The sequence below is a fragment of the Oculina patagonica genome, chromosome 5, assembly GCF_052425735.1.
Source record: "Oculina patagonica isolate OP01 chromosome 5, crgOcupat, whole genome shotgun sequence".
Classification (NCBI taxonomy): Eukaryota; Metazoa; Cnidaria; class Anthozoa; order Scleractinia; family Oculinidae; genus Oculina; species Oculina patagonica.
In genome coordinates this window covers 15247105-15262496 of record NC_135762.1, presented here as the reverse complement: position 1 = coordinate 15262496, position 15392 = coordinate 15247105, and the positions used below count along the sequence as shown (strand labels likewise).

The 15392-nt window shown below is 40.6% G+C and overlaps 2 protein-coding genes across 2 annotated transcripts; both read left to right on the top strand.

Moving 5' to 3' along the window:
* The first annotated feature begins 5974 nt into the window (after positions 1-5974).
* Positions 5975-7575, top strand: LOC144655731 (uncharacterized). Its single transcript, XM_078516024.1, has one exon. The coding sequence runs from the start codon at positions 6229-6231 to the stop codon at positions 7519-7521; it is 1293 nt and encodes a 430-aa protein (XP_078372150.1). The 5' UTR covers positions 5975-6228; the 3' UTR covers positions 7522-7575.
* Positions 7576-10501: 2926 nt separating this feature from the next.
* On the top strand, positions 10502-12568 carry LOC144655730 (uncharacterized). The gene has a single exon (XM_078516023.1). The coding sequence runs from the start codon at positions 10688-10690 to the stop codon at positions 12170-12172; it is 1485 nt and encodes a 494-aa protein (XP_078372149.1). The 5' UTR covers positions 10502-10687; the 3' UTR covers positions 12173-12568.
* The last annotated feature ends 2824 nt before the right edge of the window (positions 12569-15392 follow it).

Genomic DNA, 15392 nt, shown 5'->3' with positions numbered 1-15392 from the left:
TGTATTTTTCTGTGTGTGTTATACAAGAACTAAAAAATAACAGGACACATTTATTAGGACAAACACTGAGAATAGGGGTTTTCTTTTTTTCCGGGAGTGTGTGTTATTGAATTATTTCATTAGTGACTGTAGCAATATGGTTTTTTATTTCATACATACTGAGATTTACAGTTAGAATTGATCTGTTAAAAACACGGTTCGGAAATTCTCGCAGCCAATGACAACCGCGAAACGACTTTCTTACACGTGAGAAACCCGTTTCGTCCAATCAGAAAGCGGCTGTCAAAACGCATCAACATTTCCAATGAACGTGGAGCAAACGTGGTAGCTTTGTCGATGGCGCTAGCTTTCTCACTGCTTGAAATTTTTTGGCCTTTCGCAGTACATTTGTGGACGGTTTAAAACGTTCTCATTAACAACTATGGCTGAATCTTCTGGCAGTAGGTTTAAACCATTAAGTAAACCCATCGAAGAATATATTACAGAGCAGGAAAACAAAAACACTCGAGCGAAAACGCAGCGGGATGTGAATCTGCTTTCTACATTTCTGCTGGAGAAAAACGAACAAAGAAAAATTGAAGACATCCAACCAGAGGAGCTCAGGCGTTACCTTAGTGAATTCATTCTTAGTGTGAAAAGAAAAGATGGTCAAGACTATGAACCATCGAGCCTTCGAGGGTTGTTCTCAAGTTTTAACCGGTATTTAAGATAACGCAAGTACTCAGCGAGTATTATCGAAGACACTGTGTTTGATCAAGCAAGAAAATGTCTGGAAGCTCGCAGCAAACAACTGAAAAAAGAAGGCAAAGGGAACAAACCCAACGCAGCCGAAGCTTTGACTGATGTGGAGGAAAACATTCTTTTCGAAAAGAATTTACTGGGAATCTCAAATGCCGAAGCTTTGCTAAACACACTCTGGCTTTTCAATTCAGTGCATTTTGGTTTGAGAGGCTGTGAAGAACATCGGCAGATGACTTGGGGCGACGTGGAACTTCACATGGAAGCCGACGGACTGAATACCTAGAGTATTCTGAACGTCAAACGAAAACTAGAACGGGAGCTGAACCTCGAAATGTCAGAGCTGTTAAACCGAAGGCTTTTGCAGCACCAAACGGTCCACCTGAAAGAGATCCAGTTGCCGTTTACAAAATTTATTCCGAAAAGAGACCTGACGCGATGTATAAACCTGATGCGCCATTCTATCTCGGAATAAATTACACAAAAAGTCCTTCGTCGAAAAAACTGTGGTTTAAATCAAGTGCAATGGGTCAGAACAAATTGAATAGTCTGATGAAAACCATGGCGGAAAAAGGAGGCCTTTCAAGTAAACGACTGACTTATCACAGCGCTCGAAAACGCATGGTACAAAAACTAAACGACAGCGATATACCTCCCAGTCACATTATGCAGCTCCCAGGCCACAAAAATGTCCAAAGCATTAACAATTATAGCCACATTTCCCAACAACAGCAAAAAAAAAAATGTCAAGGCTACTGAGTGCGACCTCGACTGAATCTTCTGCAAAAGTTCATCGAGCATTGGCTACAGAGAGTGAAGCTGAAACTCTGTCTTGTAGTTTTCAGTCGTCAAGCAGTCCAACATTGCCTGGAGCAAGTGTATTTAGCGGAGCCGTGTTTCATGGAGGACACTTTAACATTTCTATAAACACAGTAAGTCAGTCGCCTAATGCGTACTCAGCAACAAGAAAGCACACCTTCAAGCGTGTTAAACGTATTTTAGATTCTTCGGATGAAGATAGCCCTCCCTTGCAATAGCACGGTTACGTATTCTTAGTTCTTATTTCTATATTTCATTCTTGTACTTGTTGAGTAAAAAACTCTTGATATTCGATTTCTTATCCAATTAGAACAATTTTAAGACACGAGAATAATCTCATGAAATGTCTTTTTTCAACGATTTTGTTGTTCGTTCGATTTCTGATACGTCAACAACTCGTGCGTAAACACCGTACGCGCGCACTTTCCATGAAGTAATCTATATATGTAATATAATATTTCACAGTTTCCATTTCTTCCATTTTTACAGTAGTAGCTCTTGTCACATCTAGACGTCTTAAGAGGGCTTCCTGATTTTCTCAGAAAATGACCTCGTTTAAGCAAATAAGTGTCAATCCAAACTATGCAGTACAGGAAGTATGCATGAAATTAACTTTAATAAACGGCTATACCACAGCAAAACTCACATCCTGAATTGAAACATGGGTTCCGCTCCATCACGTCCGAGACCAAGTGAAGTAGCAAAATTTCTGGAAAGTGGCGGTAATCGAAAAGAAGAGCTGGTCTTTAATTCAGAAACTGGAAAGCTGGAGGTAACGAACAAAGCAGAGGCTCATGGCAGGCCAGGACGAGAGGTTGTCACAGCTATGAACAGTCCTGACGGAGGGGGATTCTTTCGCTTTGTCCTGAACATGACAAGCTGAGATCACAGGGATCATCTGAGGCAAAGTAACTCTTTAACATTAACTGGAAATTTGAATTTTTTTACAAGCTGAAGTGTTTGAACTCAATGGACACTCGGACAACACATGTCCTGGCCACGGAACTCCGCGTACTGTAGTTCATTTTTTAACCTCCTCTTTCAACACTACCACCAAGAAACTTTTCGATCGAATATTTTGTATTTCACGCTGTAACACATAAACGCTGTAACATTAAGCTTTCCATCATTGCAGTTCCACAACCGTTGCTTCCCTCTGTTGTTGATATGTTTTGCTGTTGCTAGGGTCGTGTCAGAATTACTTCCTGGGGAGTGTCCTATTTTATGCTGGAAGGGGGAGAGGGTGCTTTTTCTGGGTAATGCAGCAAAGCATGTCACGCTTTGGCGTCACATAACTGAACGAGGGGCCTGTTATCTGGATATAACATATTTCGGCCATCGTGTGGTACACCATGTTTATGCCTGCGTTGGTAAAATAATATCGCCGACTCCCCCTCTGTCCCCCCTTAGCCACAAATGAGAACTGTTCCCTAACCAAACAAATTCATCACAACACTGATCTTGAATATAGCCGGACAGTTATCTGTTGGAGTTATTTGAGGCTACGCACTGTCTTTGATTAGACCCCTGGTGCCTGCCTTTGTGGAAAGACACCAATCATTGATTACAGATCAATATACGTTGATTTTGGCATAAGTTATAACTGAATTAGTCTTTCTACACTTTATAGTCGGGACTGGAGGGGAAAGATGTTTTGTCTCATTTTTCCACCCCACCCCACCCCATACCCTCTTAATCTTAGCGCTGTAAGAAAGGGTTTCTGGAACCCAGGCTACTGTTCGAGTTCACGTTTGAAATCAACACAACAAAGCTCGTTACTATACAAGATCTCCAGTGAGTAGCACGTAGGCAAGGTTGATGTCGCTCTAAAAATGGGTTCATGTTCATCAGTTTCAAGACCTCCGAGTAGGATCATTCAACCAAGTCCACGGATTGCCCCGGAGATCCCAAAAGAACCAAGAGCAGGTTCGTCGTACCCGGCTACTCCCCAGGAACAGCCTACTAAGATGGAAAGGTTTTTTGAAAATGGTGGCAATGCAATGGAAGAGATGGTCTTCAATTCGGCCTCAGGAAGACTTGAAATAGTAAGAAAGGAAGATACGAGGCCAGGTCGTCACGTCGTCTTGGACGTAAACAAACCTGGAAGTGGAGGATTCTTTGTAAGATAATTTTCAGCAATTCCGCTATTCGTGTTAGATGAAACACGGAGATTGACGTACCAAAAGTACATTTGAATGAGATTTTCAGTGTTCACCTTTGTTTAAAACGCACAATATCTAACTTTCTTTAAAGCATATAGGCGATAAACCGTGTGCGTTAACTTGCATTTGTGTCCGGTGAGTGTTATGCAAGAATTTTGAAAAAAAAAAGACAACAACTGTACATAGAGATTTTAGTTTTTTTCCTGGGAGTGTTTATATTGAAACATTTTATTAGTGACGTGAATCAATATGGTTTGATATGATCTAATATTTCAAGGTTTCCATTTCTTGCTGTTGAAATCTTTTCAGTAGCTCTTGTCGGATTTAGACGCTTTAAGAGGTCTTCCTGATTTTCTCAGAAAATGACCTCGTTTAAGCAAATAAGTGTCAATTCAAATTATACATGCGGTAAATATGCATAAAACAAACTTCGATAAACGGCTATACCAATGCAAACATCACCTATGTATTACTTTGACCACGGTTGATGACGTCCTGAATTGAAGCATGGGTTCAGCTCCATCCCGTCCTAGGCAGGGTGCAGTAACCAATTTTTTTGAAAGTGGCGGTAGTCGACAAGAAGCATTGGTCTTTAACCCTGAAACCGGGAAGCTTGAGGTAATGAACAAAGTACAGGCTCGAATCAGGCCAGGACGAGAGGTTGTCACAGCTATGAACAAGCGTGATGGAGGAGGATTTTTCGTTTGCGTGTGCTGAACGTGACAAGCTGAGATCACAGGGATCGTCTGAGGCAAAGTAACTCTGGAACATTAGCTTGTACTAAATTTTTTAAAAGCTAAAGTGTTTGGACTCGATGGACACTCGGACAACACAGTCCGGGAACTCGTACTGTAGTACAACTTTGAACCTCCACTTTCAATACTACCACCAAGAAACTTGTCGAGCGAATATTTTATATTTCACAAGAACTCTGTAAAATTAAGCTGTCTATCATTGCAGTTCCAACCCGTTGCTACCCTCTGTTGTTGATGTGTTCTGCTGTTGCCAGGGTCATGTCAGAAAGACTTTTTACAATTACTTCCTGATCGATTTTCTTGGAAATTAACCTCTTGTAAGCAATTAATCTTGTAATGTAGCTAGAAAAGCGTGTCAAATTATGCGTACATGCAGGGTGTTTCCTGAAACAGGAGTCTCTTAAAACAGTGCGTTTTTAACATTTTCTTATTTCTTTTTCATTCCCACAGTGATGTTATGCTTAGCTGTTAAGATGAATGTCCTTGGGAAATCACTACTGCGTATTGATTGCAGACCATAATCATTGAGTGGCTTCTTGTTATTTCAAATTAGAGATAAACGTTACTTGAAAGGGTTAAGTTTTTTAGTTAAGTTTTTCAACCTTTTTCAGATTGGATGCACTATCACAATAAACCAGGAAAGAGTCTTTGTAACTGCCCGTTTCATTCTACGTTGACAATTTTTTTGATGTCGTTGGAAATGAAGCTAGCCGACGAACGTTCCCCAAAGATATTCCCTTGTGATGTATTGTTCCTTAGAAGTATTTTGCCGATTTTTCAGATCCCGGTTTTCAAAATTATCAGAAAGACAGGTTTTGTTCCCGTGTTCCCAATTCTTCAAGGCCATTTTCCCTTGTACCCTAAAAACCTCCGAGAGGGGCTCACCATTTAAATGCTGTGACACATCTCGCGTCCTTGTTGATTGCAATAATTTATGTGTTCATAATCAAGCGGCAAGGGTGCATGCTCGTTATAAATCCATCAATTCAGCTCTGTCCTCGACACCTTCGGGGACAAAGCATTCTAGGTAATGTTGAGCATTTCAAGTAGAAGAAAATAACTGTCGAATGCAATTTATAATTCGTACTGTTGAATGCAACTTTGAAACAGTTTTTGAGCAACAAGTAATAATTCAAGTTTTGTAAAATACTGTAGTTCATTGCCGTTATCCAAGTATCGTAACACCAGATTTCAGCATATATACAAACGCAATCTCGTTCCCAGAGTCCACGTACAAACGTACAAACTGGAGCATGCTCAATCAGTACAGAAGGAATTCTCAGAATAAGCGGAAGACATTCCGACTCACAGCTGCTGTAGCGTGACGGGACGGTGTTTTCCCTTGTTTCATTTTCTATTTCAGTTTCCAATAAATAATTTTTGATCCGTAACAAGATGATTTTAATTTCAGTGCTATCAGTAAACTGTGATCTGTTTTATAGTATGTAACAAGAAGGCAAGCTAAACAGATCATCAAATAAACAATTTTAAGGTGAGCGCGTTCTTGCTTCTTGTGTCTTTGAAAACGCTAAACACCAGATTGACATCAGCTGTATAATTTGATCTGTTGTTTAGCATCTCAACAGGCAATAAAATTCCAGGAAAAAGAGGCTTATATTTATTGCAGTTTCGTCACCGAAACGAAATTATCCAATCAAAAGATGGATGGAAATTCTAAGAATGATGGTATCGATTTATTTCAATTTCAACATTTGTGATTTTAGTTCGATCAGAAGAACCAGGAACTAAATACGATGGGCGAAGAAGAAGACAATCGTAAAGTTGTTTGTTTCTTGCAACCTAATTTTACTGATGTCCTCAAAAACGAAGAAGCCGGTGAGAAACGCTTTTCCGTGACAGCGTTTGACGACTGTGACACAATCCACGTCCGGGTTAAATACAGCGCCGCTCCGGGTAAACCAGAAAAGCGAGTCGTTTTCAAGGTCTTTAAAGAGCTACCTCCGTGTACAGAGGTTCTGAAAATTGCCTCTACTCTAATATCCAATCTCCCACCCCTCGATGAGCCACAAATTGCAATCCTGGTTTCTGAAGACGACCATGTCAGAGTTTGTGTGCGGCCGAAGTCAACTGAACCCATAGAGCAAGCGGCTGTCCTGCGCCAACCACGAAGATCCCAGCTTTACTCACGCAGTCATGGCATACTCGAGTCGAGTCTGTTGGAGGAGCGAAAAGTTGCAGTGGTTGGGCTTGGAAGTGGCGGCTCCCACGTAGCAATAGAGCTGGCCAAGGCCGGAGTTGGCAAGTTTGTATTGGTCGACTTCGATCGGATTGAGCTGCATAACATCATCCGCCATATTTGTGGGCTAAGCGATCTAGGGCGTCTGAAGACGAATGTTATGCGAGACCGCATCCTAGACAAGAACCCATTTGCTGAGGTAGAGATTCACAACACCAACATCAACAATTTAGACGACGCCAGAAGAATTCTCAAAGGATGCGACGTTATCATGGCTGCGACCGATAACATAAGAAGCAGACTCAACATCAACACATTGTCCATAGAGCTGGGCATCCCCACCTTCTACGGAAAGTGCGCCGTTAGAGCTGCAGGGGGAGAAGTGCTGCGAGTTAGACCAAAAGATGGCCCATGCTTCTCGTGCATCTACGCTGATGCGGCGATGGAAGCCAGCGCGGAAGAGATGTCTTCCTTCCGTCAAGCTCGCGAGGCTAATCCTCCTTATGTTGGAGACGACGAAGTGACGGCCACGATTCAGGTTGGGCTTTCGTCTGACATCATTCCCATTGGCAACATGCTGGTGAAGTTAGCCCTGGTAGAGCTGTGCCGAGGTAAGGACAGCGCACTGGCGCCGTTGGAGAAGGATCTGGTGGCTCCCTATTACATGTGGGCCAACCGCAGAGAGCAGCAGTACGCTGGATACCCACCAGACGGCTTTCATAGGTTCGACAAGCCTGGAATTCTTAGGTGGTATCCAATGATGAGCGAAAGAAAATCTGACTGCAAGACATGCCAAGATATGGAGGCCACTGCAGAAAATGTCGAATTTTTCTCGTCTCCAGGGAAATAAATGAGTTTTTGACTGTCAGCAAAGCATTTCTAAGTTGCATTATTGTTAGTAAAAGACAATTGAATAATCGATGTATGCAATGTATCAGAATCTGTCTGGTTCTTTCTTAAGTATTTCATCTTTACTTAGTATAAATACCTAATAAAGTGGTCATATAGATTTTAATCGAAACACAGACATTGGCAGTATCGTTCAATGATTGTAACAAATCTAAGCAGGTAACGAAAATAACGTGCAACGAAAGCGGTAAACAGCCTTGAATAAAATGATTTCGTTTTTGCCGAAAAGGGTTCTTTTAGTCCCCATGTATTTATATCAACCCTCAACCCTCGCGTCATGTTTGCTGTCATGCTTTCGTGACAATTGAATGTCGTGATCTTTCCCAAGTCGAAACTGAAAAAAAAAAAAAGACCAAAAAAAAAAAAAAAAAAAAATTATTTTCCCCAAAAAAAAAAAAAAAACCACAACAATGCCACTAATAAAAGCCACCGGAAGTGCTTATTTCTCGGAAACAAATAATGATAGGGGCTCCCCAGCAAACAGGTGAAAGGTGACAAGTAGCATATATTTTATTTTGTTCCCGAGATTTCATCAAAAAAATAATGCAACGACAGCCAGCAATAAAAAAAAAACTAATTAACCGGGTGGACAATGCTAAGGTTTATATTTACTGTATTCTGAAATAATTCACCACATTTCCTAGAATATCAATATGGCTCAATACAAAAGACTACTTCCAAGCGTGCAAAATGGCGTGCTTAAAATTTTAGAAAATATATATACTGACCCGAATACAAGCCAAGAAATTATGTATTTCAGTTTAAACATACATTTACAATTTTAACGTTTATGGAAGGGAACTATCATTCGCCAGGACACATCCCAACTGAGCTATAAACATTTGAATATAACAAGTATGTACTGATGCCACCTGATACTGAGTCACTATTCTACAGTAGACTGAGTAACTCTAAGCAAATTGTCAGATAACTAAAACAAATTTTGCAACAACTGTCCGCTGCCTGTTCCTATCAGCTAGAGATTTAAAGGTAGCAAAGTTCTTCATTGCGCTGCATTGATTTAACTCATTGTCGTGTTCATAAATTCAGAACATAGTCTCTATCACTTGTCTGTCGCCAGTCGCAAGCGCCGAAGTTGAAGAATCCTCCAGATCCACTCTTGTTCATGTCCAACATGACGGTCCTGTCGGCGGAATTTTGGGCTTCTCGTTGTGGCTTCACCATCAACTTTCCTGTGGCAGGATCAAACACCAGCGCTTCAGAGCTGCCTCCTCTGTTCTCGAGGTGTTCTTGAATGCGTTGCGGGTTAGAAGACATCTTCGAAATTATTCTTGTCGTGACAACCTTTAAGAAGAAGACTAGCAATTCTTCGTATCGTAGTGCTTATGGAGCGATGAACTATTAGAATATCTCCAGTTATTTACGTAGACGTTCTGCTCGTTTGTGTTGGGTTTCCCTTCTTCGCACTCTACTTTCGGTTTCAACCTCTTTCTCTTTGTTATCTGACTTCTTAAACGAGACTATGACCTCATGCATATTTTTTTCTTGGAAAGTGTTAACCAACGTGACTCGAATCAAACCTAATAAGGAAAACCAGATAACAAAGAAATACCATTTTTGGACACTAGAGCGGAAGCGGCATCTTGCCTGGACGTATTGTAAACAATCGTAAAGGGCTTTTTCCCTATGCAAAGTTGAGACCAAATTTTAGTATTGATACTGGTGTTCTTGATTTATAATTTATTTAAGGTTACTGGTTTGTCACATTCCCTTCAGATATATCGAAACTTTGTTGTATATGTGAAGCTAAAGCTTCTAGATTACATTGCAATGGACCAAACAGAGAAAAGCAACCAACAGGCCGCAAGAGAATTTGACTTTCACTTTGTAATACAGAAAGATGAAGAAACAAAAGCGGAAGACGGTAGTACACAAGTATTGAAGTCAGAGGTGGTTGCAAGTCGACTTAAAGTTATTGCAAGAGGTGGAGAAGGAAGTAAAGGGAAAGAAAGACTAGTGTTTGACCTGCAGAGTGGAAAATTAATTGTGGAGAGCGAGCCAGATTCCGCTCAACCTGCTGCAGCGTCCGACGATAGACAAGTCATAGAGGGGATGGCCTCAAGCGGATGGTTTGCGGGCAAAATACGTTCTACACCAAGAAATATTGTAAATGACAATCGAATTTCAGGAACTTAAATCTCCTTTTCTCTTTGACAATTAATTTTGTCTAGAATTATATTAAATGGCAACTTCATTTTCACTTTGCGAAATAGCCTGTCGTAATAATCACCCTTATTTTCTGTACACGTTCTGTTTAATATTTTTCAGAATATATCATGAGGAAATATTTAGCAGAAAAAACTGTCTGTAACTTGCTATATTTAGTCACGGTATACCTGACTTGTGCTGAGCGCTAGACATTGCTTTGTTGCGGTATTAGGGAGCTAGATTTATTTTCTACTCCTGGAGTGAACAAAAAATCCCTAAAAACATTTGAAACAGCCACTTTGGCCGTTGTGGGGGAATACGGCCAATGTAGTATTTGGTATTCGTCCTGTAACTGCTATATATACAGGTTGGACAATTTTAGTTGTCTATACACTGCCCCCTAATGTGCAACTATTGTAAGTCTTACAGCGATCGGACATCTTCCAAAAATCACGCTTAGTAAATCGTGATATATGTCACACCATTTTCAGAACAGAGTCAATAAATTAAGAATTTTTCAAGATAAATATTTTTTCTGAGAAACTAACAAGTGGCTGTGACACAAAAGAAAGGTGTTTTGTTAAAAACATTTCTTAGAAAATGCGGAAGGCTTAATTAAAACAGCTGTCAAATATTGAAATGAGGATCGAAACCTTTTGGAGATAAACAATATCCAAAACGTAAAAATCCCGCTTTCAATTTCATTTTGGCGACGAAAAAAATAATGACTCAGCCGACATTTGTATGATTAACACAGTTTAGACAATTGTTTACTTGCATTCACGTATTCATATCGAATGAAATTCAAACTGTGAAATTTATTTTCTCGGAAATCACGCCATTCGTGTTGCGCATGAGTACAACCTGTATTGAAAATCTCGGAAAGCGTTACTTGAACGCAGTTTACAGTTTTGTCGTTGTTCGTGCGCGATATCACGATGGAAGCTAGGGAAAAGCCAAGACAGAAGGTCTACCTGTTCAAAAAAGATTATGATATGATAGAGGAGCTTGTTCGTCGTCGCCCAACTGAAGAGACAGGCGGAGATCTGTTTGGTCTGTGGACAAACGACGACGAACCTGTTCTGCACATAATAACAGGACAAAGGAGAGAGAGTCAGCGCACACTGTTAGAGTATTCATCCATGAAGGACGACTCAGTTGCAGCAAAACTTCAAAAGCTTGGCGCAGTTTTAGAAGAAAACTTCCACCTAGGTTATATCGGACAGTGGCAGTACAAGCCTCGCTCAAAGCAAACCGAAATGGCAATAATAGCCGCTGTGGGTCAAGATTATCTTCGCCAGAATGCCAAACGCAAGGATATTGTAGTGATGATGGTAGATTACGACGACTCATCAAGGCAACTGCAGCTGTCGCCGTATTTTTTATCACAATTTTCTATTAAAACAGAAGGAGAAACTAAAATCCTCCACGGAGAAAAAGTGTTCGGAAGTGATGACGATGTCAAACACAACCTCGATGCACTCGTGAAGAAAGGTGATTTTAAAGCAGAAAACGAAAGTAAATCATATTACTTGAGATCCAGAAAGGAAACCGATTGGAATACCGATGAAGGTAAAACTGAAGCGTCTCCGACTAAACCAGAGTCGACTGATGTGGAGATGAAAGACGTGGAAGACGTGTCATCTCGCTATGACAGTGAGTCAAGGCAACCAAAGCCCATACCGCTGCCCAGAACGCCAACAGATTTTGCATGCAACCAACGTGATTTTAAGATATACCTCTTTGAAGAAGACAGGAGAATAATGGAAGATCTTGTTCTCCGCTACAAAGATGTAGAGACCGGTGGGGATCTGTTTGGTTTGTGGACTACCGAGGGTGATGCAGTGCTACACATCGTGCTGGGCCCTGGCCAGGACTGCAAGCGGACAGACGTCTCATTTTACCAAGATATCCCTTATCTGCAGCGAAACGGCGAGCTTCTAACGCAAAAGTACATGCTATGCCACATTGGAGAATGGCACTCTCATCATCGATTGCGCCTCTTCCAACCAAGTCAGGGTGATTCATCAACTGTCATAAGGAACTATCCCAGTGGAACATGCGGCTTCCTTTTGATCATTGCCAACATCGTATCACCAACCGAAGTGGAGTTCTCGCCCTTTCTTTACACAGCAAATTCCAGCTATCGTTATGATCAAAGGGGGGAACTTGTTGTTCTGTCTCATCCTAATGCCTTCAAAAAAGATGCGGCAATTCAGAGAAGTATGGAGAATGGAAAGGAAACCAAGATAAATTATCAGTATACAGTGAGCTATCAAGGTTCAACGACCCACCACTCAACAAGCAGTAAAGAGAAAAGTTCTTACCCCTTACAAGCACCCATCTGCCACAACAGGAGCGCCATATCAGCGCCAGCCAAAAAACAAATTAAACAAGAGGTAGATTACTTGGCACAACACTAAACACTGTAAATTTAACTTAAACAAGTATTGCAAGAGCTTGCAATATATTATTGCAGTCGTCGCTTCATTTTTTTAAACTCATTGACCAAGATAACGTCAAGGGTCAAATTTATACCTCATAGTGCCTTTAGAGGACATTAGTTGCTGCAGTCTTCGCAACCAATAATTAAAGCATCGCCTTTACACAACCCAAATGACCGCTGCGATAGGGCTAGATTTACGAGTTAGCTAAATATGTTTATGATTAAAATTTCCCTGAAGTGGATAAAGAACTGCAGCCAGCAAGGCAGCCGATATTAAGTAACCGAGTTAGGGAACTGACAACAGTCGAAAGCATAGTAGTTCCGTAGTTCTTTTCGCCATGAAAGTAAGATTAATAAAGAAACTTGAACTCTTTTTAATGCTGTTCTTGTAATCTGGCTATTTCGTCCTTCGTTTGACTATTTGACAGATGATAGTTAAGATTTCCGCGTTTTCTAAGAATTTTTATTTGTTATGTAGATTATTTAAAGAGTGTCTTTCTTGTGTGTCACAGCAAGTTAATTTTCTCAGAAATTTCTGTGCGCTTTTTTAAAAATATAAAAAAAAATGCATTTATATCGCGAAAATTCAACATACGTTTTCAAATGCGCGTTGTACTGATCAGCTGCAATCCAGACTTTGGTGTAAGTCGTGTATTTTCTTTATTTCTTCAAGTGCAACCCTGACGGGACCGTGACGGCTAAAAATATTGATTGGAGTTCATTCCTGAACACCCTAAGAGACACCTCAATCCGTAATTTTCACCCCTACTCGAGACGACGAGCATCGTTTCTTTAATATGGAAGTTTCTTTCCGGACTGATTCCCTCACACTTTACTCTCGTGACAAGCTCTTTGTCTTCTGACTTCTTAAACGGGAGTGACGCCATTTATATTTTTTTTTCTTGGAAGTGTTTGTTTGCAAAAAGAGTAGGATATCAATTACGTTTTCATAGAAACAACATTTGTTACTAGGATAAAATAAATCGTAATTGCAAACCTCTAGAGATTTTGCTCGCAAATAAAAGTACTACACAACTTGTACCGGCTCACCATTGCAAGAGATTTATTATCTTCGTATTGTGATTTACATTGGTAACTAGATGGACAGGAAAGCTACTTTAGTCTCACAACACTGCTTCAGTTATTGTTACTTTTGTTATGACCCTATTTACTGATATACACAAACCGTAATCGAACCAAGGTTTGTTATCATCTTGACTATGCCCTAGTTGTAGATTCAGTTAAAAAAGCTACCTCTATTCTTTGACCCCTGCTGCAATGTTATTTGACATATATCTAAAGACGTTTTGATAATTAGCCTCTGTCTTCACTTGTGAGCTTTTTTTTCGGCCTGTAACCGGCTTGATGAATTGTGATTGTTATCTTGGTCTTACAACAAGTTTTCCTGTCGCAGGGTCAATAACCAATGAATCAGTTGAGGGCTGCCGTGGTCGATGTTCTTGTGGTTGCTATCTCACAATCAGTCGTCCTGTCGCAGGATCAAAATCCAGTGAGTCCGTAGCGGGCTGCCGTGGTCGAGGTCGTGGTTGTGGTTTCACGCCACGACAAGTTTTCCTAAGGATCAATCCAAAGCGTTCTTTCTTCAAATGTGATTGGGAATCTCGAGTAGTAAGACTAATATCTTGGCAGAATCTCTGCAAGTCGATGTTTTGAGAAATCTTTCCGCTTTCGAATTATCTCGGTGTATGCTTGCGCTTTCGCTTTTAAGTTTTCTTCTCGCGATTGTATTGGTTAAAATATATAAATTATCTTGTTGTCATATTTTAAATGTTGTGTAGTAGTCCATGAGCCAAATTTCAAAAGGGGCCTAAAAATAGCGGGGTGTAAAAGCCGGAACAGGCTGCAGCGTAAGGTTAGGTTATAAAAATATGGTGTGGCGGGGACAGAGGGCCGGGAGTTCGGAAGAAAAGGACTAAATTTTGCAATATTTCGTTGTATTTCGCAATAGATATGGTAGGAGAGAACCACCACGGAGAGGGGGGGGGGGGGGGAGAAACGGGAGTATATGGTACGAGAGGCGAAAGGACGGGTATAGCAGCTCCTGCAAGGTCCCATAGGAATGGTCCGCTACCCTTCGAGAAAACAATAGAACACACATCAGGAACAATGCCTCTAGCCCCAAACAAAAGCAACTGTTGCAGTAGAAGAGAAGTAGAATTGCAAGCTTACGAGAGCTGCTACACTAGAAGCGGGTAGGTTCTGACCCCGCTGCCTCCATTTCCCCCCCCCCCCCCCCCCAAAAAAAAAAAAGAATAAACTACAGTTGTTGAGTACTTTTTCTCTTGGAGGAGAGAAGTAAAAACAGATCGTCGTGCTTGAGTTAGAGGTTGAATAGCTAAAAGGCAGAATATGGCTGATTGTTGTGCTTCGCCGTTGCGCGTAATGTTGCAGAAGTACAGTTTGGAACAAGGTCCTACTCCATTGACATTGCGCGAAACATGTATGTAAAGTTTCTAGGGTGGACTCATACGGCAATTTAGCCATTGCATGCATTCTGCGCTTTATTCGTGTATTATTTGCAATATTAAATTATTTGAATCATAGCCCATAATTTTGAAACTTGGTCTTGACTTGAGTCAAGAGAAAAACTCTCTAGGGAATGCTCTCACTGTATGCACAGGTAAAGAGATGGAAACGGGTGGAGGGAAGAAAATTTAAAAGTCTCAGTTCATCTCTGATGCCATAAAAAAATGTTCTCCCATGGTCGTGAAAACAAATTAAAGCCAAAACTTCCTTACTGTCAAAACGGCTAAAGGCGCATGCAAGTTCAACTGAATAATGCAATCGTTTAATGAATGACAAGCGTATCCTAATATGGAAATGATAACAATGTGAATCGGTCGCTGTTTCGCAAGATAATATTGCTTCCGCGATTTCTATGAAACTGGGTTGCGCTGTACCTCACCATTACAAAAGATTCATTATCTTCGTATTGCAATTTACATTGAAACTATAAAGCTACTTCAGTCTCACAACACGCGCTAGAGTTATTGTCGTATTTACTGCTTTTTACATATTTTTTTTTTTATGGTCCCATTTATCTGCACGCAAATCGTAATTTAACATTACGTTTCCACGAGAGAATAAAGATTTGAGAAGTATATTCTTTGTTACAATTATTCTACTAACCAAGGCTTGTTATCGCCTTCACCATGGCTTACTAATATTAATTCAGT